At 45.6% G+C, this 27,152-nt stretch overlaps 1 protein-coding gene across 2 annotated transcripts in view; it reads left to right on the top strand.

Annotated features, from left to right (window-relative positions):
* Positions 1–27,152, top strand: part of STAT2 (signal transducer and activator of transcription 2) — a 482,775-nt gene that overhangs the window by 264,351 nt on the left and 191,272 nt on the right. For both annotated transcript variants that reach the window (XM_069230705.1, XM_069230706.1), the window contains exons 13-14: positions 2,425–2,518; positions 4,548–4,604. In XM_069230705.1, the coding sequence (XP_069086806.1) occupies positions 2,425–2,518; positions 4,548–4,604 (151 nt within the window). The remainder of the gene's footprint in view (positions 1–2,424; positions 2,519–4,547; positions 4,605–27,152) is intronic.

Here is a 27,152-nt window from a genome sequence, read left to right on the forward strand (position 1 = left end):
GTTCTGAAACTCGGTTCACAGCACATGCATTTTGTTACATTGTATAAGGTAGGTGATCCCCACCCACCACATCGTATTCTTTAGTTATATTTGACTAATCCCATTAACTGATAAACATGCACGCTAGTGCCATCAACAGGGTCGGGCCCCCATTACCATGCAATACTGTATGTCAAAGAGAGAGAAAAAAATGTGTTCAAAGTTTCTTAACATTAACTGTTAATTAGCTGACAGCCCTACCCAGACGGATGCCTCCTCCTCCTGCGAGTGTAGTGATGGCCCCTACCCTTTGACTGGGCCACGGGTCTCCTATAGTGGTGATCCCCTACCGGGGGGAGCTGCCAAAGGGGGAGAACCAGTAGGAGGAGGGGAGCAGAGACCCACGGCTCTGCACTCATGTGTGTCACGCTCAGATAGGCTTCTGCAGTTGTAAGGGCTTTTTTGGTTAGAGAATCCAAATCTGACTAGCCTGTTCTGAAACTACTGCAATTTAACCGAATTACAAAATGATAAAGCTACATTTTTGTGAAAAAAAAAGAAAACTGCAGTGGGTTTCTACAATGGAATCCTAGGGTCCTCATATAAAAATGAAAGTAATGAAAAATCCTAAATGTTATCCAACCCCAGAAAATATATATTTTTTTTTAAAGAGGAAGAGGGGGTAATGGATAAGGAAAAGATAGTATTGATGTAATTTATTTCCTATTTATTTCATTACCTGAAGGGAAGATGCACAGGTGAGCAGACTGAAGGAAGAATATGGCCAGGTAGAAATCTGTGGAGAGCTAAGATGGGCAGTACTCGGGAGAAGTACTGAGCTGAGGATAAGAAGGAAGTTGTGAAAAATACTCATCCAAAAATATAACAAAATAATATGCAGAGATGAAGTAAGCAGACTAGGAACAAAAGCAAGCATTGTTAAAGCCAGTAGGTCTCACCTTTGGGACCTATTGGCTTTTTCAGTGGTTTTTAGCCAAGCTGGTCAGCATCCCTGATGCTGCGCAGCATGGCTAAAGAATAAAACAATTGACAAGGCCGGCCTTGTCGTTTTGCAGGTATGCACACCTTACCTCTGTTCGCATAGATAATGAAGCAGCTGCTTTTTTTCTTTTGTGCAATTACCTGTCCAAGTTCGATCCATAACCAAGAAGAAAAAAACGCAGAAAAGCATTTTTCTTTAAAGAGGCTAAGGGGAAGCACCACATGGTGGCAGAAGCAACACAGGAGTATGATCAGAAGTAAAAAGGAAGGGTGTAGGTGCGGGGAAGAAAGCGCAGAGTGAGGGTATGAAAGCAACATAGGGCAGGGGGGCCGAAGAAAAATATAGGGCGGGGGACAGAAGCAATGAAAAGAGGACTGTGGGATGGGAGCAAACAAAGGGTGTGGGTTGGAGAAAAGCAAACTGGCAAGAGAGCAAAATGAAGCTTCCATGGACCAGCACACTGGCGACGGAGAGGAACATGGAGCATGGCAGGGGAGTAGAGGAGTTCACAAGGGAAACAGCTAGAAAACATGCACTCTCATGCAGTGCTTATTCAAAACAAAAAGTAGTGCTGCAAAGCTAGCAGTGGAAGGACATAAGAAAAGCATCAATGTTCCAGGGAAGGGACAAACACAAGAAAAGGAAAAAAATCCCACACAAGCTTACTGATAGGTGCATGCACTGTCTAGTAGGCAAGACCTAAAAAGGATTCCAGCCTCACAAGAATTACGAAGTAATTCCTGATTTAAACACCCCCAAAAAATAACAAAAAGAGTAGGAGTGTTAATGTAAAAAGAGAAGGGAGTACAGAGGAGAAAAAAGTAAGAATGCAGGTCAGACGTCAGGGTAATGTTGGTAAAGAATAGCTGCAAGCATTTAGACTGAATGGGCCATTGTCAAGTTGACTTTATCAGACTTGACATTGCAGTTAGAAATGCACATTTCACCAGAATTATTTAGTCACTTATGGTTTGGGTCAATAAACCTAATACTTCCGATTCAGGTGAAGCCCACTTCAGATGTCACTACAAAATATGTCACTACAAAAGAATGCCACAGTGTTCTGTGATAATAAAAAAGGTGGAGTTATTTGAGAAATTGATTGCTTTAGCCCCAGAGGATGTAGCTTCCTCTTGCACCTCCATACTTGGTATTCTTAAGAGGTCATTCTATTTTGAAAGCATGGCAGGGTTGGGCTCCCTCCACTAGATGATTGAGTCTGAACTATACTCCCTGGGCTGCCAGAACCACTAGATTGACATTTTTCTCACTATGATCCAGTCCTCCCACCAAGAACCATTCCGTGATTTGAATCTCAGTATTTCCCTGAATTATGTTTGACTATTAAGAGGATTTATGATGTCTGGTGCAAAATTTAAACCTTTTTGAGACTGCTTTTTTACATCGCTTGTATTTTTTTTTTTTTTTGCCATTGCGGAAAGGTATCGGAAGTTCAATGTCCTGGGCACCTTGGACAAAGTGCTGAGCGTGGACGAAGTGCAGAAGAAGGGTCTTGTGGCGGGCTTCAAGTTCTTGGTAATGTCAGTGTGTTACTTATAGTGTTTGGAAGGAGTAATCTGTTATAGTACCAGGATACCTTCTCAGGGTAACAGTACTTACTATAAATAGTTTTGTTTCATTCATCTCTATCCACAGCCCCATGTCCTAGGTAGTGGATAGAGCACAATAAACAGTATGTTGTGCCACGATCTGGATCCCCTCTTGTCTTGGATCAAGTCCTTAATGACTGCATGCAGCAAGGTTTTAATTATTTTAATACCTCAAGTCTGTGCATGTTAATGAAAGGTAGCTCTGCTTGGACTCTGGTAGTGCAAAAGCAGTGGAAGGCTCCCTTCCCAGCTCTGCCCATGTGAGACCAGTGGAGGCCTTCTCAACCCCCCAAACCCCACCCCAAGAATGTGAGAGTAGTGGAATCCACCTTCCTCTCTCCCTCTCAGGAGGGAACCGTGGAATCCATTTTTCTCTCTGTGTAAGAGGGAGCAGTGAAAGTACTCCTTCTTATCCCCACTCAAGAGGGAGAAAGGTGCAATTCTTCACTCTGATATCTAAACTTGGAAAAGTGGAAATCATGTTCGGCCCCCACACCCAGGATACAGCAGTGGTAGCTATTCTAGTGGCAAACACAAGAGAGAGTAGTCAAAGGTATCCTACTCTCACTATCCCTGGAGAGTCCAGTGGAAGCCATTCTATTTTCACCCTCCGGGACCGTAATAGAACCAATCCTACACACACCATGCAAGAAAGAAGTGAACATCTTGTTAAACGTTCAGCTTCGGAGAACTCAGTTGGCACTTAGTTATGTCTCCTTGCACACTGAGAGTAGTGGAAGTCAGCCCACTCTCCATGTCCAGCACAGAACCAAAGAAGCCCTCTGTCCTCTACTGAGGAGAGAATAGTAGAAGCAGTCCTAAACTCCACTCCTTCGCCCAGGAGAGGAATAGAGACAATCATGCACTTCCCCCACACAGAAGAGCTCCTGGAGAGAGAGCAGTGAAAGCTATCCTCCTCTCCTCTCTCACTGCGCTGGAGAATAGTGGATGCAACCCATTTCTTGCTCTATCAAAATTAAGCAGTTACAGCCGTCCTTATCTTTTTGTTCAGGAGAGTGGTAAAAGCAGTAATACTCCCCTGATCCCTCACAGTAGGAAGCAGTGGTGTGCACCCTTTTCTTCCTTGTCACAGTTATAGCTGCTTTGAAGGGGAACATGGTGTGCTCTTCAATCACACTGGGTGTCAGTCTGCAGATCATATGTGGCACGTTGGGCCGGTGGAACCTCTATTTGTGTAGCAGCATAACACCTTCTTTATCATGTATTTGTTTCTTAGTTTGGTTTCCATGAATCAAACCTCTGCAGGCGTGGGAGTGATGTGAAGCTTATGTGGAAGCCTTGACTAACCTCAGAAGTGAATCAACTTACAGCCAGTGAAAGGTCTAATGGTGACTAGCGAGAATAGTGACAGGTAGTTAAAGCTAGTGTTCAACTCTTTTCAGACAATAAGAGTTTTGATACAAATGGAGAAAGACTAATTGAATGTGCTCTGTAGAAAGCTGGTGTGTGCTGTAGAAATGGACATTCTCATTATTGCTAATAGTATTGTTCATCTGGGGTCACATTCTTGTTTTTTTTTTAATTGTAAGTTGATATATTGGTAAGAGGGGGTAGGGAAGGAGTAATTTAATAACAGAATGCATGTTGAAAGGGGACATGGTAAGGTGCAGGTGAGGAGTGTTAGGGCAGAAGGGTTGTAGGGTACACAGTATGATAAAACAGTAATACAAATATATTTTCTTGAAGGGTTTTAAGCTTCACCTATGTTGCTCTGTTTTCAGACATGGCTGTGCCTGATTATGATGTCATCAATGTGTTGCTAAGTGCAGAATTCTGTTGGTTGAGAAATGAAGTTGTCTGACCAGCACAGATACTTTTCAGTTAGGGTTTGTTTCAGCACTTGCCCATACTGTCTTAGTGCAGGGAGGGGTTATGGTGTGAACATGGCCTATATTCATACTATGCATTCATCTATTTGTTTCTCTTGACTGTAGACTCTTAAAGAGCAGCGAGCTGGAGCTGGAGGCAAAGGAAGTAAAGGAATTAATGATGTAAGTATGCATTTTTTATGTGTCATTCCCAACTAGGCAATTTCTCTTTTATGCTGGCCTAGGAGGACCAGAACTTTTCTAAAACAGTCCTAGGATTTGCAGTAGGCGCATACATTTTATTATAGTCCTTTGGACAGAGCTCATTCTTGTGCTGTGAATTCATACAGCATTCTATGGAATTATGCCTGATGTGCCTTCCTCTCTGTCTATTCTTAGGTTGACATCCAGGCTGCCTGTAGAAATGCAGCACTGCCTTTTTTACTTTACCCTCCCACACCTCACCAAATGTAATAGGTTATCTTACACAGTAACGGACTCTTGCTTGAACGTATGGGTTACTAAAAAAATAAAAGTTGAGAAAATGGGCCCTAAAGCAACCAGCAGCACTGCACTTTAACAGTGTTTAGAAATCTAAACAATGAGAAGCGTCTACACGTATACACTTTACCACCTTTATTGCTCCTATATGTACATACAGGCACTGTTGAGAGAGCTGCTCCTGCTTAGTTTACACCAGCTATGTATAAATATTTAAAAAGTTGTCTGAAACTGGAGTGTTCAAAGCATCTCTGCAACAAAGTCGTTAATACAATAGGGCATTTTTATGTCTTGTCCCCTTCCATTAGTGAAGTGGCTTTCTAACAAGAGAACTGTTGTCAAGAGGGAAGCATGTTGAAGTTAAACTTCTCATTTGATAGAGACTTGTAGTTGCAGGTTCCTTACCTTAGAATTTCCCCCAGGCGTCAGACTGGATCTGGAGATTTTTCTTTGAGCAGTACCCTTGCACGCAGTCAGGTGGCGTCCGTTGCCGGCGTCGTGGTTGCCGTGATGAGGTCATGGTCATATATAGGCGCCAACCCGGCGATCTGATGTTAGTTCTTTTCTTTACGCGCCAGCCTCGCACAGATCCAGAGAAGAGTTACCCTCTGTCACTTTTTGACAGACTTTTCAACCCTTTTGTGGAACTCTATGACTTCTTGGTGTGTTGAGATGTCTTACCTCCAGATTGAATTCAAGCCCTGTGACTCCTGTTACCGCATGATGTCAGTGACGGATCCACACCTCGTGCGCTTGTGGTGTCTGGAGCATGACCATGACACGAAGTCGTGCTTTGACTGCTGGGCCATGAACCAGTCAGCTCTGTGTCGCTCCCAGTCTTTGCTTGAAGGGAAGGTCACAAGACCTTTTGTGGAGCCATCACCACTTGTCCTCATCGCACTCCAAGTCCTTGGGATAAATGGGTCACAAGAAGAAGTCTAAGAACAAGCATTCTTGGACTTCACCCTGTCGCTCGGCCAATGCGGGGTGGAAGAAGCGTCGACCTTCTAGGCTTTCGTCCTGGGAGCCTGCTCCTGTGTCGGCTCCGTGCCTCTCACTGTTTCCAGGAGCCAGAGCCACACCAGCCCAACTCAGGTAGTTTTATGAGACCATGCACCTCATATTTGGGCAGACCGACCCTCCTGTGATGCACTCGGGCCTAGTAGGGTGTGAGGGGGCCCTGTCCGATTCCGCGCCTGTAACTCCGGCCTTCGCTCCGATGGGCACCGCAGGATGCGTTTCTGGATCCGACCCAATGCCGGTTCTGCCATTGTGACTTTTCCCGGCGTCAACGCTTCTGACGTTGGTTGGGCCCATAATTGATGTCGATCCCATACTTATTCCCAACTCCGACCTGGAGGGGGGAACAACATCGCTTGATGCCGATTCTGACTTGGACAGAGACATCATTACGCAGGTTGGATCCTGACCCTTATACATATGTGTTCACTGAGAGTATGGAGGGGTTGCTGGACCCTTTAGAATACCAGCTTAAAGAGCCTTACATGGATTGGGCTCAGGAATTGGGTGAAGCCCAGTGGGTTGGACACCTCCCTTGATTCTGGCATGCTTTTTCCCCCTACTAAGACTGCAGAGGAGGGTGCCTCCTACTTGATGGTGTGAAGAGTGGCCAAGGTCCTGGGCCTCGAGCAGCCTTCATTGGCAGCCATGACTAACCTCCTGACTGAGATGCCTCAGCCCGGGGCTTCCACGTCAGAACCCCTATTGCCCTTCACTGAGGCCCTCACTGATGTCCGGCTGGGGACGTAGGCTAAACCCAGCACAGGGGCTCCTGTCAACAGGACAATATCCAGCCACCATATGTCAATGTCTAAAGACCCTAAATTCCTGATCCAGCACCCTATGCCAGAGAGCTTAGTCATTCAGGCTGCTTCCTTTTCTGGCACATTCCTGGACAGGGAATCAAAAAGACTGGACCAACTTGAGAAGAAAATAAATGTTCTTTTCCTTCAGCCTGGCATTGCGGTCTGTGAACACTGCATGCCTTTTGGACCGCTACACCCATACTTTATGGGATATGGTTGTGCTGGTGCTGTCACAGGTCTCTCAGGAGGCCTGGGCCATTCTCTTCCAAGCTGTTGCTGACAGAAGACATGCAGCCATGTTCACAATTCCATGTGGGCTGGACACCATCGACTCATTGGGCAGATCGGTTGCATCGACAGCAAAGGCTTATGGACATGCCCTTCGATGGCACCCATCTCTTTGGAGACAAAGCGGACTCAGTGCTTTAAGGAGTCCAGGGCTATGGTTCGGTTCCTTCGCCTCGCAGCTGCTCCTCGCCACCCTCAGTCTGCTTTTCACCCCTTCGTGGCTATGGAAGGAGCACCCGACCACATCTGTTTCCCTCCATGCTGCCCAGCCTCTGCGTGGTCGAGGATGCAGGATCCAATGTCCCATGGATCAGGGAGCCAGCGGTCGGTCCTGTCCAAAACCCCCTCCCCAACCATGCCTCCCCCTGCCTCCAAGCCTTCCTAGTCTGTTGCTCCATCACGGACCAGTTGGTGGCAGGATTCGCCATCACCTGCCTCACTGGGAATCTATCACGATGGACAGGTGGGTTTTGCAAATCGTCCGAAGGGGCTACTCCCTCACCTTCAAGACTACACCTCCTGCCTTGCCACAATCCTACGATTGGATGACGGAGCATCACTTGCCACTTCTCCGCGAGGAGGTTAGTGCTTTCTTGACCAAGGGAGCTATAAAGAGAAATAGGTTGTGGTTGTTATTCCTGCTACTTCCTGGTGCCCAAAAAGGACAATGGCTGTTGTCCTATCCTAGACCTCCAAGCCCTCAATCTCTTCCTCAGGAAGGAGAAGTTCAAAATGTTCACTCTGGCTCAGGTCCTTTCTGCCATGGTCCCTGGATACTGGATGGTAGTGTTGGACTTGCAGGATGCCTATTTTCATATTGCCGTCCTGTCTGTCAGCAGATGTTACTTGCGTTTCGTGGCAATGGTTGCACCCCATCTGCTCCGGCTAGGGATTTCAGGTTTCCCCTACCTCGACGACTAGCTGTTGAACAGGGGCTCACCCCAGGCTGTCTCCCACCTCCAGACCATGGTGGACCTCCTGCATTCATTGGGGTTCACTACAAACATGCCAAAGTCACACCTGACTCCCTCTCAGATGCTCCCTTTCATCAGAGCTGTACTGGACACAGTGCAGTTTTGGGCTTATTCTCCCAAGCTACGAGTCCAGGATATTGGGGCTATGATACTGATGTGTCAGCCTCTATCCTGGGTTTCGGTGAGAATGACTCTGAGGCTGCTGGGCCTCATGCTAGTCACACATGCCAGATGACATAGGCGGGCTCTGTAGTGGGACCTGAAGTTCCAGTGGACGCAGCATCAGGGGAATCTATCCGACATGGTCCAGATCTCGGAGGCAACTGTGAAAGTTCTGTAGTGGTGGTTAGCTAACCGAGATTGGGTCAGAGGCAGATCCCTCTTCATTCCCCAACCAGATCAGACAGTGGTGACAGATGCTTCACTCCTGGGATGGGGCAGCCACATAGGAAAGGGGGAGATAAGAGGCATCAGGTATCTGGTGGAGTCTGGGCACCAATCAATCAATCAATCAATCATTAGATTTATAAAGCGCGCTATGTACCCGTTAGGGTTTCGAGGCGCTAGGGGGAGGGGGGGGTAGCTGCTATCGTTCGAAGAGCCATGTCTTGAGGAGTCTCCTGAAGGTGAGGAGGTCCTGGGTGTGGCGTAGTGAGGTCGGGAGTGAGTTCCAGGTCTTGGCGGCGAGGTAGGAGAAGGATCTGCCGCCAAGACCTGAGAGGTCTTGCGCTGGATTCGGGGTACGATGGCGAGGGCAAGGTTGGCAGAGCGTAGTTGGCGTGAGGGAACGTAGAAGTTGAGTCTGGTGTTCAGGTAGGTGGGTCCGGTGTCGTGTAGTGCCTTGTGTGCGTGGGTGAGGAGTTTAAAGGTAATCCTCTTGTCCACGGGGAGCCAGTGGAGGTCCTTCAGGTGGTGGGAGATGTGACATCAGCGGGGTATGTCGAGGATCTGCGGGCGGATGCGTTCTGGATGCGTTGGAGTCGTTGGATGTCTTTAGTTGGGATGCCTGTGTAGAGTGCGTTGCCGTAGTCAAGTCTGCTACTGACGAGGGCTTGAGTCACCGTCTTTCTGGTTCCTGTTGGAATCCACTTGAAGATTCTGCAGAGCATGCGGAGGGTGTTGAAACAGGAGGAGGAGACTGCGTTGACCTGTTTGGACATGGTGAGAGCGGAGTCGAGGATGAAGCCGAGGTTTCGTGCGTGGCTGGCTGGGGTGGGTGGGGGGCCCAGGGCGGTGGGCCACCAAGAGTCGTTCCAGGCCGAGGGGGAGCGGCCGAGGATGAGGACTTCCGTCTTGTCGGAGTTTAGTTTCAGGCGGCTGTTGCTCATCCACTCGGCGATGGATTTCAGTCCCTCGTGGAGGTTGGCTTTGGCGGTGTGAGGATCTTTGGTCAGGGAGAGGACGAGCTGGGTGTCGTCGGCGTAGGAGAGGATGCTGAGGTCGTGCTGATGGGCCAGTTGTGCGAGGGGGGCCATGTAGACGTTGAACAGCGTTGGGCTTAGCGAGGAGCCTTGGGGGACGCCGCAGATGAGGTTGGTGGCTTCGGAGCGGAAGGGTGAGAGTCGGACTCTCTGGGTTCTGCCGGAGAGAAAGGAGGAGATCCAGTTGAGGGCTTTGTCTCGGATACCGGCTTCGTGGAGGCGATTTAGTAGGGTGCGGTGGCAGACCGTGTCGAAGGCAGCGGAGAGGTCTAGGAGGATGAGGGCTGAAGTTTCGCCGTTGTCCATTTGTTGTCTGATGTCATCTGTGGCGGCGAGGAGTGCAGTCTCTGTGCTGTGGTTGCGTCTGAAACCGGATTGGGAGGGGTCTAGGATGGAGTTGTCTTCGAGGTAGTGGGAGAGCTGAGCATTGACCATCTTCTCGATGACTTTCGCTGGGAAAGGGAGGAGCGAGATCGGTCGGAAGTTTTTGAGATCGTTGAGGTCAGCCTTAGGTTTCTTGAGGAGGGGTTGGATTTCTGCGTGCTTCCAGCTGTCCGGGAAGGTAGCGGTGTTGAAGGAAAGGTTGATGATCTTGCGGAGTTTGGGGGTGATGGTGACGTCGGCTTTGTTGAAGACGTGATGTGGGCAGGGGTCAGAGGGAGATCCTGAGTGGATGGAGTTCATGGTCTTTAGTGTTTCGGCATCGTCTACGTGGGTCCAGGTGGTGAGGCGGTCGGCGTGGGAGGATTTGTTGGGGGTGGGGTCAGGCGGAGGTGCGGTGTTGAAGCTGTCGTGGATGGCTGCGATTTTCTGGTAGAAGAAGGTGGAGAGATCGTCGCAGAGTTTCTGGGATGGTGGGACGTCGTTGGCATTGGGATTGGAGAGCTCAGAGGGATCAGGCTTGCATTGAAAGCATTCCTCCCCTCTCTCCAAAGGAAAGTGGTGCCGGTGGTCACAGACAACACCACCGCCTTGTGGTATTGCAACAAGCAGGTCGGGGTAGGTTCGTGGACCCTTTGTCAAGAGGCCCTGCATCTCTGGACATGGCTGGAATGTCAGGGTATATCCCTGGTGGTTCTATATCTGGTGGGCTCAGCCGTCAATGCATGGTCGATCATGAAAGGCGCCTCCATCCGGAGGTGGCACAAAGTGTCTTTCAGCAGTGGGGAGAGCCTTGGTTAGATCTTTTCGCCTCTGCAGAGAACATGCAGTGACAGCTGTTTTGCATGTTGAAGTTTCCAAGGCGGCACTCGCTTACATCGCTTTTAGTCTTGAGTGGAACTCAGGCTTCCTGTACGTCCTTCTGCAAGTACCAGTTCTGCCCAGAGTTCTCAAAAACATAAAGAACAACCAGGCCCAAGTAATTCTTGTGGCTCTGGACTGGGTCTGGAGATTCTGCTATCCCGAGCTTTTGAGCATGGCCACCGAACCTTCACTTTGACTGCCTCTTTGAGAATATCTTCTGTCTCAGCAGCAGGGAAGGATTCTCCACCCAAACCTGTCCAATCTCCGTCTTCTTGTGTGGAGATTGAGCAGCAGCAGTTGACAGCTTTTGACCTCCCACCCAAAGTCTGAAATGTTATCTCGGCAGCCAGGCGTCCTTCCACCAAAATGGTATACGCCGGTCGTTGGCATACATTTGTGGCATGATATACCAACGAAACTGTTGATCCCCTTTCTACACCTCTGTCTGAGGTCCTCTTGTTTATTCTCTCTCTTGCCCAGCAGGGATCTGCTTTGGCTACCCTTAAGGGTTATCTGTCAGCAATCTCTTCTTTCTTCAGACTTCCTGGTCAACCCTCCTTGTTTAAATCTCCCATTGTGGTGCGTTTCCTTAAAGGTCTTACCAACATATTCCTGCCTACCCCGTTCATTATGACTCAATGGGATTTCAACCTGGTACTTACTTTCCTCATGTGTGTTCCTTTTGACCCTCTTCATAATTGTCCTCTTCGGCTCCTCACATTAAAGACAGCCTTCCTTGTGGCCATCACCTCTGCAAGGAGAGTGAGTGAGCTACAAGCTCATTCGTCAAAGCCACCCTTCATCTAAGTCCATCCTGACAAAGTGATGCTTTGTACTAGGGCCTCTTTCCTCCCTAAAGTGGTCACTCCCTTTCTTGTAGGCCAATCCATCAGTTTGCCTACTATTTATCTGCCCCTACATCCTTCTCATGAGGAGGAGGGATTCCACCATCAGGATCCAAAAAGAGCAATGGCATTTTACCTCAGTCGTACCAAAGACTTCTAGGTAGATGATCAACTCTTTGTGAGTTATGTGGGTGAGAAGAAAGGATTGGCAGTGCAGAAGAGAACCATCTGTAGATTGGATGTTCTCTGCATCAAACTGTGCCATGTTTTGGCTAAGAAACAACCCCCTGAGGGTTTGCGAGCTCACTCCATCAGAGCAACTGCTGCAGCAATTGCGTTAGCACGCATAGTTCCAGGCCTGGACATCTGTCAGGCGGCAATGTGGGCATCCCTGCACAAGTCCCCCAAACACTACTGCCTGTCATGTCCGCAGGGACGGCTGTTTTGGCCTTTCGGTCCTTCAGGACTTCCTAGTATGATCTTAGTTCGCAGACCCACCTCTGGGGATGGTATTGCTTGGGTATCTCCTCTAAGGTAAGGAATCTGCAACTAGAAGTCTCCATCAGGTGAACAAGTTACTTACCTTCAGTAACAAATTATCTGATAGAAACATAGTCTAGTTGCAGAATCCTCCCCGCTCTGCGAACTGATTTTTGGAAACAGGGCCTCCCTTCCAGGGCCCTAGTTTTTGAACACCAATCTCAGTGTTCTTCATGGCTCTGCGGTTCTGCCGTGGAAAGTTGTGAAAAGAAACTGACATTTACACGACAGGGTGGCGCCTATATACGACTGCGACATCATCATGGCAACCACGACGACAGTGACGGATGCAGAGTCAACTGATGCCAACTGGTGGTGCGCAAGGGTACTGCCCGAAGAAAAATCTCCGGATCCAGTCTGATGCCTGGGGGAAATTCTAAGGTAAGGAATCTGCAACTAGAATATGTCTCTACAAGATAATTTGTTACACAAAGTAAGTAACTTGTTCTTTAGTGACCTTTTGCGTTTACACTCTTAACTCTTTGTAGGTATAAAGGCATTAAAGTAGATATAAAGACTTATGTTGTGATGTTTAAGATTGATTGCAGGCTTCACATTACTCGCATAATTACTTGCATAATATATATTGTGGACACAATGTACCACGTCACTTAACTTTTATCTTTTTTTTTTTTTTTTTTAAACAATTGGGGTTTTGTGTGGTTTCACGGTTTTCCTGAGCAGAGTCTAATTTACAAAAATCTTTCAAAATCCTGAACTCTTATTAAACACATGAGATTAATTGTCTTGTTTAGTATCTCACTCTAGTTTCAAGAAGCACGGACGTCTAGTAAATAATTTTCATGCAGTTGAGAACAGCAGAGGTTGAGCAAAATAAGCTGTAAAGCTTTTGCTCAAATCAAAGTTAATAAAGAAACAGCTAAAAAGAAAAGGAAAAATCCCTAACAAGTAGGCATGTTAAAGAAATAAAGCACTGATATGTAATAGTCAAATGATTCATAAGAAATCAGAACTCTTTGGATAAACTCCATCTCACCAGTAGACCTGTAGTGATCAAATTTGAGTGGTTTAATAAGTTAGCAGATTTATATTTCTGGGAACCCTCACTGGGTTCTTGGGGAACTAATGAAAATGTGTGAGTCATTACAGTTTAAAGATTTCTTGTGAAGGTCAAACCTCCAAGGTCTATGTGTTCCATCTATGTTAACATAGAAGAATCTAGTACAGGATAAGTTCTAGAAGATGTAGACTGAAATGGTATTGTATGACTGTAAATGTGAGTGAAGCCAGTTGCTGCTGACTGGAAAAGCTCATGGACTTTTCATCTTGAACTGTGGTCTGCTTAGACATGTACTCTGCTACACTTACCGTGGTATGGTCTAAATCAATCAATCAGTCATCTTGTAGAATCCTTCTTGTCACCTGTGAGGGGATCCAGTTCTGGCAGGGTCCAGGGTCTCAGTTGAAGAGCCAGGATTTCAGCATTCTACGGAACGCCTGTAGAGTAGGGGAGATCCTGAGGTGCAAGGGAGGCCATTCCAGGCTTTGGCTGCGAGGTAGAAGGAGGAGAGTCCTCCTGCTCTGCTGCATTGAATTCAGGGGTATTTGGCCAGCACGAGGGAGGCAGAGCGAAGGTGTCTGGATAATTTATGGAATCTCAGGTGGTGGTTGATGTAGTCAGGTCCAGAGTCGTGCAGGGTCTTGAGCGCGTGGGTGAGGAACTTGAGCTGACATCTCTTCTGAACCAGGAGCCAGTGAAGTTTTTTGAAGGTGGGGTGATGTGGGTGTGTCAGGGGGGATCCAGGGTGAGTCTTGCTACTGTGTTCTGGATGGTCTGCAGTCTTCCAACTACGTGGGCCTTCGATTCCCACGTAGGTGGTGTTTCCGTAGTTCAGTTGACTGGTAATGAGGGCTTGGTAGATGGTGCCTCTTGCGTTTTGGGATAGCCACTTGAAAATCTTACGTAACATTCCTAGAATGAAGAAGAAGGAAGATGACACTGCATTGATTTGGGACCTCATGGTGGTTGCTGTTCAGGATAATATCAAGATTCCTGGCATGCTCAGCTAGGGTTGGAGTGGGCCCCAGTTCTGTTGGCCACCAGTAAGGCATCCCAGGTGGAGTTGTCACTGCCGAAGATGAAGACTTCTGTTTTGTCTGTGTTGAACTTGAGGCAGTTATTCCCCTTCCATTTGGTGACACTGGTCATACAGTGGTGAAAGTTGGTTCTGGCGTCAGTGGTGTTTTCAGCAGGAGAGGATGAGTTGTGGGTTGTTAGTGTAGGGTATTATGTTGAGACCAAGGGATCTGACTTTGTTGGTAAGGGGGGACTTGCAGATGGTGAAGACGGTAGGGGTGAGTGATGAGCCTTGAGGGACTCCGCAGATAATTTGTTTGGGTTTTAGGTGAAGGGTGGGAGTTGGACTTGCTGTGTACTTTCTGTGAGGAAGGAAGCAATCCATCTAAGTGTGCCTCCTTAGATGCCTGTTATAAAGTCTGGCGATGAGCGTTTGGTGGGAGACAGTGTTGAAGGCTGTTGAGAGGTCTAGGAGGAAAAGGATGGCTGTCTCTCCTTTGTTGAGGAGTGTCCGGATGTTGCCTGTGGCTGCGATCAGGGCTGTGGTTGCTGCGGAATCTGGTTTGGGAGTCGTCCAGGGGGTGATTGTGTTCCAGGTAGATGGTGAGTTGTTGATTAATGGCTTTTTCAATTACTTTGGCCGGCAATGGGAGCAGGCAGATGGGTCTGTAGTTGCTGTGTTTGTTGGGTTCTGCTGAAGGTTTCTACGTGCTTCCAGTCTTCTGGGAAGGTGGCAGAATCCAGTGAGGTGGAACGTTTGAGGTTGATCCTGGATGCTCCTAGGTTGAAGATATGGTGGGGCGCTGAGTGGATGGATTTCATGTGGTGATCCGGTCGGTGAGGTGGTTCCAGTTGTTTGGCTTTCGGATGGTTTTGTGTGTGTGTGTGTGTGAAAGTGCAGTAATTGAAAAAGTCTTCATGTTTGAGTTGGGAGTTGAACTTGCTGTGGATTTTGATGTTTTTTTCTCGGAAGAAATCTGCAAGGCTCTCACATAGTTCGTGAGAAGGAGAGATGTTGCTTGTTGCTGTTGCGGAGTTGGTGAATTGCTTGACAGTGAAATAGAGCTCCTTAATGTTGTTAGGGTTATCTTTGATGTGCGATGACAGTTTTTTTTTTTTTTGCTGTCTCACGTCGTTGGCAGTGGTATAGGTTGAGTGCTGATTTGTAGGCTGTTATGCCGACTGGGTCTTTGTCGGTGTGCTACCTACTTTCGAGGTGCTTTCAGTGGCTCTTGACTGTCCTGAGGTCCTTGGAGTATCAGGTGGCTTGCTTACTGGATCTTCTGTGTTTCTTGTTCTTGATGAGGGCAACGAAGTCAGCACAGGTAGTGAGCCAGGTGTTGAAACTTGTAACGTCCTGGTTCACATCTTTGTTGTGTTTGGCCGGATTGAGGGTGTGAGGATATTGGTTCATATGGTTGGAGATGATAGCGAGGGAGGTGATAATATTGGTGATTAGCTTGCAGAAGGTTATTTGAGGTGTTGGTGGACGGTATACGAGGGTTCCCCTAATGGTGCATTTCTCGCTCGTTTGGATAGTGAAGTTCGGGTGTTCCTTTGCTGGGCTGATTTTGTCCAGAAGTTGTGTAGTTGATGGAGTCTCTGTGGATGATGACTCGTTAGCCTCAATGTGTGCCACCAGTTTCGTCAACATGACCGATAACTTTAAGTTCATCATGACATTGCCAGTGTGTCTGCTTCTATGGGCATGGGCTCCTGCTGTAAGCACAACCTGGAAAGATCAACACCGTAAAGCTTCATTGGACCACTTCATTCTCCCCATGGTGAAGCCACAGTCCTATTTGAATCCTGTATTTTTTAAATTTTTTATTTTTATTTATGCATATAAAAGAACGCATACAAATATGCACTACATTATATCCACATTTCTTTAGGGGTATATTGCAGTACAGCTGCTCAGGCCAATGTCCATACCATTTTAATGTCCACAGCTCCGTTTCTGCATACAGTGCTATAACCTAGCGTACATGGAGACTTAACACAATGATGGTTATAGGCTAGGACGTCTCAACAACTACAGAACTCAGAAAGCATAGAGACCAGTGGCATTATCCCCTAAGAATTCAGTGCAGCATACATTGAAACATTAACTATTGAACATAACACTTAAGCTTTAGTTATCACAGACAAACCTGAAGAGAGAGCAACGGTTATCATCCATTCATCTAAGCCAGCGAGCACATGCGGGGGAGATGCCCAGGAGGGGGGCAGCAGGACATCAGCCTGTGGACGAGCAGGGATCCCTCACTAGTTGAGTAAAGAGGAGGGCCAACTCATGAAGACACAATCACCAAGAGGGAGGGATGGAAGCACCCTTTCTCTCAAAAACTCACAACCATACCCCCATAACTCTCATACGATTCCTGTAGTTTAAAGTGAATTCTGCCATTATACAGAACGCTAGGCTGCAAAACCAAGAGACTTGTGAACTTAACCAGCCATTAAAGAGCCTGGTCTTTGCACCCATGATACAAGCATCACATCCACAACCACACAGGACATATAGGCAAGCAAATGTCAATGCCATTTGGCACTTCAGTGGGGTTAGGTGTGAAACACAAAGTAACATAATGGACTCACTGGCCTGAGAAGGCATAACAATGAACCATAGAAAGAGCTGTGCACGAGTCTGAAGCAATACTCAGTCTCATGCACAGCGGAGACAGAAGAGAAAGGAAACCTCATTAATAACGATACAAAGGAACAAACTCAGAAAATGTTTGATTTTTCTCTCTGTGCTCTCTAATATTCAATTCAGTCTACCAGATACTATATTAAATTGATAACTTTGAAGCTAAGTACTAACAAACTAGCAACAGGATACAAGCATTATGAAATTAAAAAAACTAAAGAAATTGCAATTAAAAATTTAGCAACTCAACAACTCCCATGTTTGAGGACAGTGACCATGTTAATTGTGTTAATTTTTTGTTTTCTGTATAGCTAACCAGCACTTAGTCAGCCACTGAGATTTTCCAAAACAGAGAACTTGTGGCAATAGTGACCCTCTGTTTCTGGTTTCTTTTGTTATTTACTATCATGACATATTTACAAAGTATAGAAAAGGTTGTGGAGTCAGTAATAGCTATTCAGTACTCTTGCAATCTCCAGGCAACACTTCACTGTGTTGGCAGAATTGGAAGATGCTTACTCATATCTGGAGGCTATTGAGGGTAATGTTGAGGGTAAAGTTTCTATCTAAACATACATTAGCCTTTTTAAAACCTAATTTATAATTTGAGGGTTGAAGGAAGGAAAGTTCTGAAACATCTACATTTATCAGAGAGAGGGCTCAGTAAAGAGGATGACCCATAACTATAAGATGAGAAGTATACGCATTTCATCTGTGAATGGGTGAATGGGATAATGGAACACCACAACCTACAACATAGTACAATTGTATACTCTGGTATCCACTTATAAATTTATGGATTTGCACAAATAAATTTTCTGATAAATACTCCTAACTCAGAATCCTCACCTTTAAAATATCCCCAGGTGCCAGACTTGATGCCAACAATTTTTCAGCACAGCCCTTGTGTGCCAGTCACTGGCAGTGTGCAACTGTGCTCTGCCCTGGAGTGACAACTGGAGCCCCATATTGGTGCCACCCAAGCATGTTTATGTCAGTCCCTTTCTTTCCATGCCTTCATAAGTAGAGACATTGTGCAATTTCTGAGTTCTTGTCAGTTGATGAGCTTTTTTTCCCCAAAAAATGTCTTTCCAGTGGGCAAGGGAATGTGTCCCCTCCTAAACCTAAAGGGGTTATTCAAATGGCTGTGACAGATGCCTACAAGCTGTGGCTCTGGTGTTGGAGCTCGAGTCACGACTCCAAGTTGTTTGAATAGTGTGCCTACTGCACTTGAAGGCAATGTAGGACTGCAAAACCAAACTTTACGTTGCCAAGCACTGTAGGAAGTCATGTAAAGGCTGCTCCCACTGGAAATCAAGGACTCAGACCCATTTCTACTCTCATGGCCAGTCCCACAAAAGGTCATCATCATGATCCTTGTCTTCACGTAAGTCGAAATCAAAAAAGAAACCCTAGAAGTTCAAGCAGGCCTCATCTCAGCCTCATCAATCTGAAACGTTGTGAGAATGTCAGGGTGCTCCACGGTTTCACTGCTGGTCCCCTATTGAGTGGCAGATTTCGTAGCTTATTCTGATGCGCCGCAGATTTCTGGGTTCGTCCCCAATGCCACAACAGATTGGGGCATTTAAGGAGGGCAAGCTCCACATCTTTGGCATCCCACTAACTCCTTCTGGTGTGCCCTTGGGCCCCATGGATCTGTGCAATCTACACCTCCATATATGGAAAGTGAATGGAACCAGTTGACTGCATTCGATCTCCATCCCACAGTAGTGGATGTTATCCTGGCAGTCAGATGTCCTTATACCAAATCTGTTTATGCCAAATCTCCGGAATAAGTTTGTGACTTGGTGTGGCACCTGTAACAGGAACCAGTTACAAGCTAAACTGTTGGATGTGTTACTGTTTGTTCTGTCTTTGGCCTAGTAAAGAATTGCAAATGGTCACTGTTCAAGGTTATTTATTGGTTGTTTCAGCATTTTTGCATCTACCGGACCAAGGTTTCTTTTGCAAATTATCTTTTGTGATGCAGTTTCTCAAAGGTGTGGTCCACGTGGTTCCCCTTAAACCTTTTGTGATGCCACAATGGACCTAATTGGGTTCTTACTTTCCTTATGTGTGCTCCTTGTAAGCTACTTTCACAGCTGATCCTTATGTTGCCTGACAGTGAAGACTGTCATTCTCTTCACGATAACCTCAGTTTGTTGCTTAAATGAGCCTCAAGTTCTGTCAGCCCAGCCGCCCAACACCACCTTTATTCTATATAAACTCAGACTGTGGACTAGAGCAGCCTTTCTTCCGAAAGTTATGACTTCCTTTCACGTTGGGCAGTCTATCACTCTTCTGACATTCTTTGCTTTACCTCACCTTCGAAAGAGTTGAGAGTAGTTTTGACCCCAAAAGAGGGCCCTGCCTTTACATTGATCATTCCAATAACCATTGGGTGGATAAATAGCTTGTTGTGGGGTTGTCCAGGCCAAATAAAGGCAAAGTGGTGGAGAAACAAACTGTATCCAAATGGATTGCGCTCTGGATAAGATCTGCTATGCATGGTCAAAAAGCAGCCCCATGAATGGTTGAGGGTCCATTCTACTAAGGCCAAGACTACCACCACTGCATTATTGTAGGAAGCTGGCCCTTTATGTGGTATGTGAATACCATGGAAAGGGTCCAGGGGATCACCAGTGAGTGGACAGGGCTTGCTATGCAATCCCACGCGACTCAAGAAAGAGATCCACACCATTGTATAAAAATAACAAGTATCTTTATATATGTTTAGGCATCAGGAAAAATTGTTCAGGTAAGTGTTTTTAAATAGAAATTATGTTCACTTTAAAAAGTGGACATAATGTAATTTCTGAGTTCTGCAAGGTTATCCTGTGGGAGAAAAAAAGTTCTGCAAACAGGTGCAGTACAGCGACTTACAAGACCAATCTCCAGCAGTTTCTGAGTTTTGCAATGTTATCCTGTGGGAGGAAAAAAAGTTTTGCAAACAGGTAGAGTACAGTGACTTACGAGACCAGGAGTTAAGGTGAGTAGTAGACAAGGTCCAAGGCAGCCACCAGCATTACACCACCAGTGGTACGGAGGAGGCCGGGTACAGATTGCAAAAACAGTGTCGGGTTCCCTTTCGTTCCTATGGAGATCGGCCACTGTGAAAAAAGGCTATAGACTCTGGCCAGGAGGCCAGTCGGGCTGAACCAACAGTGGGGCTCGGGCCTCATGATGCTCAGCACAGGTAGGCACCTTTGGTCCTCTTCTCCATGGATCAGGGGCAACGGGTGCAGAGGTGTCCTTAGCTTGTGCTTGTCTCTTGGGATGGTGGAATACTACTCCAAATTTGTAAGCCATTTTTCTGATAGAACCAGAGATTTAAAGTTGTTGGTGACAAAGAATGGTAAGTTTGTATGGGACGTAGGAGTGTAGAGATGCATTGACCAAATAAACACATAGGGCCTGATTCTAACTTTGGAGGACGGTGTTAAACCGTCCCAAAAGTGGCGGATATACCACCTACCGTATTACGAGTTCCATAGGATATAATGGACTCGTAATACGGTAGGTGGTATATCCGCCACTTTTGGGACGGTTTAACACCGTCCTCCAAAGTTAGAATCAGGCCCATAGTGTGACCTGTTTAATCTTGAAACCATTTAATGTGAGGAACCACATCATGATAGTCACCAATGCATATGCATTAAGAGAATAAAAGTGAAGAAACACTGCAGGTATTCTCTGCGTGAAAGTTCCTTGGCTAGGAAAGCTTATATTGTAAGGAAGGGCTTGCATGATGGTGGGCTTCACATTCAAACTGAGAATAGGTCATAAATACTTTTCTCCACATTGTGCGATGGGAAGGTCATTCCCTTTTGTCAAAATGGATATATTATTTAGGAGTTTTCCTGCAACCTAAAATATATTCTGGTTAGTAAAAAGTTTAATGCAGATTGTTTATACAGGTTGACCCTAGAGGTTTGTGATGCTGGGTGTAAAGGAGTGATTAGTGAACAATTGAAAGATGCTGGTGATATGTGGAATGCATGTACACTGGCTTGCTGCAGTTTCTTCAGTGTGAACGAGGACACCACAGGAATGCAGAACTTATTCAATCAACTGTGTACTCTTGTGTAGAATTGGATGAATGCTGTAACTGTAAGTTTGCAGCAGTTTCTGCTATAGGCCACATGCTCTTCACACTCCTGTCATCTAGTGCTGGGCGTGACCATTGCAAATTGGAGTTTTTCTTTGGAGTAGATGTTTCTGTTTCAAAGTAACTCATGATACTACCCCCAAAATACACAATGTACTAGGTCATATACTCCAACCTCAGATAGTTTTTTGCCATCAGGTTTAGAATAGCTCTTAAAGCACCAGGACTGTAACACTACAGAAGCAAAATCTTTTGACATCAAGACAATCGGGTTCACTACCCTCAATATGTAAAGATAACTTGTGACTACGGACTGCTTTGGAATCAAATCAAAGCAAAATCTTTAGGCCAGAATCATGCCAATATCGGGTCTGCATGTGCAACTTATGTTTCCCAGTAGACCACAGAAAATATACCTTTTTTGGCCTGTAAGGCCTATTGGTGTAAAAAGACCATCCAGCACTGAACTAATAGATGGTGAGCTCAATATAGAATGCTGCATGCACAAGGCTTCTCCCGAGCTGTCAAACGCACACCGCTTCAAAGAGGTCGAGAGAACTTTCTCAGATGGTAAAAACAGATGGACTCTCGGGTACTTGAGGGACCCCAGGGAAGCAGAGACCCAAATATGTCTCCTCCAATAAATCTGGTGTTTGGGAACATGCCTCTCCCGGTACCCTAACAGAACCCAACAACTTAGTTTGACCACCAACTATGCCCCAGCTCTGGGGCAAGGAATGGCCCTCCAAGAACCATGCCTCAACCCCAAAACTCCCTCTAAAGAGGCCTTGGCAGTCATCAATGGCCACTGCTTCCATTTCAGCTCGACCCGCAAGCGAATCTTGGCTCCAGGCAAAGCATCAAGCTATTTGAAAAGCATTGAGACCCTGAGCTTGAACCTCAACCCTGAGGGTGTGCTCAGCTTACCTTGAAACTGAGATAGACTCCAACCTCTATCTTTAGATTGGCCTCTGTGCTAAATGAGCCACCACCAGCAGAGGACAAAGACAAGCAGCTCTACGTAAGACATCATAACGTCTATATAGACATGGTCTCCTGCCACATTGGAGCACTGCCACCTCCCCCAACTGTACTATCTCACAACAAAAAACGTCACCTTACATTTGAAAAGATGTTCTCTGAAAAGCTCGTGGCATTCCGTCCCCATCAGCAACAGCCTTTTCACTCGAACTCTGATCAGGATCCACATGCAGTTCAATGGGACTTCTATGATGACCCAATACCCGCGGCTGACAGAGCCGACATGTTGCACAACTATAATGTCCATCCCCCAGACAACCCTTCAGACATGTACCCTGTCAAGCTGTCCCCGCCTGACTACACCACAGCATACCACACAGCCCTCCAGAGTGCAGCAGATAGTCACAAAGTCTAACCTAATATTGTAGAGGACACCCCTTCCCCCCTAAAAAAAAAACAAGCAAACAGATCAATTCTGCAGGCAAATATGTAGCTGTAAGGACTGCCATTCAGTAGTGCATAGCCAACTCTCATGGATTGCTGACAATGTATAACAGATACCACTGAGAGGAAGTGGAGGTGTTAATGAAGAGCCTTCCTTATGCCTACAAAAAGCGTAGAAAGGAGCTCCTTCAAGAAGGTAAAATTATTTAAAATACTAACATAGGTGCGCCGTAGACGCAGCTGAGATTTTATGCAGGGAAACCAAGACCGGCATTCTCCACTGACGTCATGTGTGGCCTTGAGTAGCTCGGTCGTGACCTTGGGTACAATAGCACTTTCACAGCATGCCTTTCGATGGGGTGAGCCTTTTGGCCCACAAGCCGAAACCCTCTTCAAAATATTTAAAAAAGATACAGACATGTCAAAAGCCATTGGGAGCACTCCAAACCCAGCCTCCAAAGTCAGGATTTTGAAGGCAAAAGAATGTGCTGAAGTCAAGTCGCTGGCCACCTCTCAATACCCACTGTCCTGGTTCCAACAAACCTTGCAGGATTAGCTGTATGACAAGAGGCACCCAAAGAAAGTGAACCTCTTCCGCCAGGCAGTGTCGAGGCATGTTATACCTTACACAGTGGGAAGAAGTAATGTCAGACAAGTGCATACTCTCCATTGTTGGCCACAGCTATTGCCTGAAGTTTTCTACATAGCACAGCATCAACCAAGGTTACCAAGGGCCTTTGCTGGAAGAAGTGCAGACATTGCTAGAAAAGGGAGCAGTTGAGCTTGCCACCCCAGCAACAACAGGCGGTCTATTCTCTGTACTTTCTCATCCCCTCCACAGTAAATACTTGTCCCCTGACCGCTCAATCAATAAATCACATCAGAGCACTTCAAGATGATAGCTCTCCAAAACATCATTCAGTTGCTCTGCAGTGGGAACTACATGGTGACATCCAGGTTGCCTGCAAACTGCTTCCCCCGAAGCACCCAGAATCTTTCATTGAGCACGCAGGCCACTCCAGGCACCAGGAAAGAGCCGTTGTTTGCAAGACCCAAGTCTTTTAAAAAGGCACAAGTGTGAAAGGTGTTACGTCTCTTCATGTACAGCCTGCAAAGGAAGATAAAGGAACCCTGATGCAAAGGGGTCAAACATGCCGTGCTCTCTGATATGAGCAAGCTGTGAAGTTAGCCTCGAGGTCACAACATGCAAGGGTAGGTTTAGGGCTTCTGAGAGATGGAGAAGCCTGCTCTCGCTGTTTGATTCACAATTAAATCAGACGTTTTTCTGATGTCTTTCTTCTCACACCCACCCCCTACTATGAGTGTGGTATGGGATGCTAAATGTCTAGTAAAAGGGTCACAAAGCATGGAAAAAGTGAAGTATCTTGCATGATTAGAATGGAACATTTCTGGCTCCCCAAGGACTACGCATCACTGTGTGATGTAGTTGCTAGAATAAAATGTATGAAAGCTTGTTTTAGAATGTTGGAGTTCAAGGATACACGCAGAGGAATAAAGACATGTGATTTATAGCTCCATGTATGGCCTAGTCATTCAAAGGGTACCTGGTTGGAGAAGGTGCTACAACTGGCGACAAGCTAGGCGATAAGTAACACGAATAGAGAGTGCTCTCCTGGAGCATTTGCCTTGGTCTAAGCAAACTGCTTGTGCGTGCCACTTGTGCCTTTGCTGAAGTGTTGAGTCGACAGTTGGGGTATGTTGAGTCAAAGCGCAGCTCCATCCGATGTGAAGCGAAAGAACTTCAAAGAAAAGTCTATGCATCGTTGGTCAAGAAATGACTACCAAGTTCCTACAAAAAGGTACAGCACTGCCATGCAAAATAAAGTTCTACAATATACAAAGAGTTAACGCTCAAGGCAGATCAGCCAGGTGTAAAACACTACAAACAGAAGTATAACACTTACCAAGCCCCCTAAAGACAGTCATCGTGCCTTAGAGGTCACCAAAGTAGCTCAAAGAGAAGTGCTTTGGGTCGTGCTTACAGAGCGGTCCGTATGTGAAGCGGTTGCTCATCAAGGTACCAAGTGGGGCTCAGGACACCTTCATAGGTCTTTCAAGAGACAACAGTAGGTTTGGGAAATGTGAAAATGGCAACTAAGAAAGAAGATGCCGTTCCTATTAAGATTTGATCTGATCCTGAGACTCCCACTTCAAAAGATTTTAAAGAGGATTTACACAAACATGATAATTAGAAAGCGTCAGGGAGCACGCTACTCTCAACGTCAGTGAGTTCCACACTGGTTTACAATGCTGCAGCCTTCCTAAAACCACCACCACCATTCAACACTGCCAAAATGCAAAATATTGGCGATAGATAGCCAGGATAGAGACATTTGAAGATTTCATGCACTTGAAAAGACTGATAGCAGGAAGTTTATCCGATATCTCAATCTTGCTGGTGATGTGTGAAAGAAGTCATAAATAAAATGCCAAGAGCTGACAAAATCACATACCGTCAGATAAAAAATGCATTGAATCTCAAGTTTAATCCAGTACCAAATGTCGATTGTAAACATTATGTTTTCAGTCCAAAACGTCAGAGTTGGCGAAACAATCGATGTGTTAGTGGAAAGACTCCGCACCCTCACCAAACACTGTAAAAAAAAAAAATTGAATGACGAAGAAGCCATGAGTGATCTATGAACGCTTGTCTGATTCAATCGGGTGACAAATGCTGAGAGAAACTCTTAGTCTGGAGCAAGCGTTGATGTCTGCCGGAGCTGAGGAACGTACTGAAACTCAAGCTGCCAACAGTGAGACCAAAGGTGCCCAGAGCGAGTCAGTCATGAGTGTGAAAAATAATTCGAAATAAAAGATTGAAGGACACAAATTGATGTCTACTTGCAAAAATGATTTTTTAGGTGTGAATTTGAATTTCCACATGAACGAAAGTGCTGCGCCATTGGTCACGTATCCAAAGGCTGTGGTAAAGAGAACCATTTTGTGACCATGTGCAGAGCAAATGAAAAAGTAAGGGCAGCATGGCGCAAAAGACAAAATGGCTGCCAGAACGTTCCAGAAGCAACTTGACATGTTCCCACAAGGCCAAGCTGCAACATTATTTTAGGCAAATAGATACTAAACAAAGTCGCTCGTCATCTAAATCATCGTCAAACAGTTTATAAGTGAAAGTGAAGAAAGTGATTGTGCCATTTCAATGCTTACCTCTGAAAAATGTGCACATGTTGGACTGGTCACTTGTGAGGAGAAAAGTCAGCCAAAGAAAAGTCGACATGTCAAAATAATATCATACAAACACTGTCCATAGATTAAATTGAAAATAAATGGATGTTCAGAATCTTTCATTATCGATTGTGGTGCTTCAATACATATAATGCCTGAAAAAAAGTACAATCAACTGTCTTTGTTACCGCAGCTTACACAAAGACCACAGTATACACTTGGGCTGCATCGACACCCATGAAGAGTAAAAGTTAATTTATGGTGACAGTGAAACATAAGAAAACAAAAGTACAAGTGTGATCCTTGTACTTCAAGGAACAGCGGCAAGCAAGTGCTGCTCAGTTTCAACACAGCTGCTGGCATGAGAATGACTTCAGTGAATTACAACATGATCATCCTGAAATAGTAGGTCAATTCTCTTCATTGTTTCATGGTTTAGGAAAGTTAAAGACTATGAAAGTAAAACTACATAATAATGAGAATGTCCGTCCTGTTGGTCAGAGACATAGATACGTTGCTTTTCATCTACAAGAAGCTGTTGAAAACGAACCTGAATCATTACTTAAGCATTGAATTATTGAATGGGGTTCTCCCATAGCAGTAGTGCCATGAAGGAGCTGTGCGCATATGCGCTGACATGCGCCAAGTGAGCCGCAATTGAAAGAGCGTGACATTCAGGGCCGCACATTGCTGACAAGATCGCGCAATTGAATAGTGCCAAAATCTTCTCTTGACTTGATTTGAATAAAGGTGACCTTCAGTTAGAACGAGAATAAAACTACAGATACATTACAACCTTTGCTACACATGTTTGTTTGTTTAGATGCAAGAGACTTAATTTTGGTGTGTCATCGGCTGCAGATGTTTTCCAAGATGTCATACAACGCATCATACAACCTGTTGTGGATGCATTTAACTATACAGATGACATACTCTCACATAAGCATATCAGTTACTCAATGATACAGATTTGACTTTAAACGCACACAAGTGTGAGTTAATAAGACCAAAGTGAAATTCTTTTGACTATATGTTTTCTGTACAGGCTTTGACAAATAATGAACCCCCACAAAATGTTTCAGTGGTATTTTCTTTTCTTGAAATAGTGAGCTCTCTTCACTGTACATAAAGGACCTTGCCTGTGTTAGTGCTCAATTACTAGAGTTAACCAAGAAAAATGTTTCCTTTTAAAGGTCATGAGAATGTGAAAAAAGTTTCAAGAGAATCAACATGCCATTGAAAATGCTACAGAAATGGCGTACCTCAATCCAAAGCTGCATACCGAGATTGTAGTTGATAGTGGCTCTGTTGGGTTAGGCGCTATGCTTGCACAACATAGTGGATGCCCAAATGCAAAACAACATATTGTGGCCTAAGCTAGTTGACGTTTATATCAAACAGAAGGTGCTTACTCACAGCCTGAAAAGGAAAGTTTGTCTTTAGTCTTGGCTTGTGAACATTTCCATGTATTCCTGTACAGAAAGCCTTTTACGCTGGTGACTGATCATCAAGCCTTGCTGACTATCTTCAGCATTCAAAAGCCAAGATGCCTCCTCGAATTGAATGATGGGAACTACGATTGCAAAACATTGATTATACCATCATCATCAAAATACTTTATTCGATTGAATACCACAAACATAAAAGCAAATAGTACATACTG

Source organism: Pleurodeles waltl, chromosome 4_2 (assembly GCF_031143425.1).
Source record: "Pleurodeles waltl isolate 20211129_DDA chromosome 4_2, aPleWal1.hap1.20221129, whole genome shotgun sequence".
Classification (NCBI taxonomy): Eukaryota; Metazoa; Chordata; class Amphibia; order Caudata; family Salamandridae; genus Pleurodeles; species Pleurodeles waltl.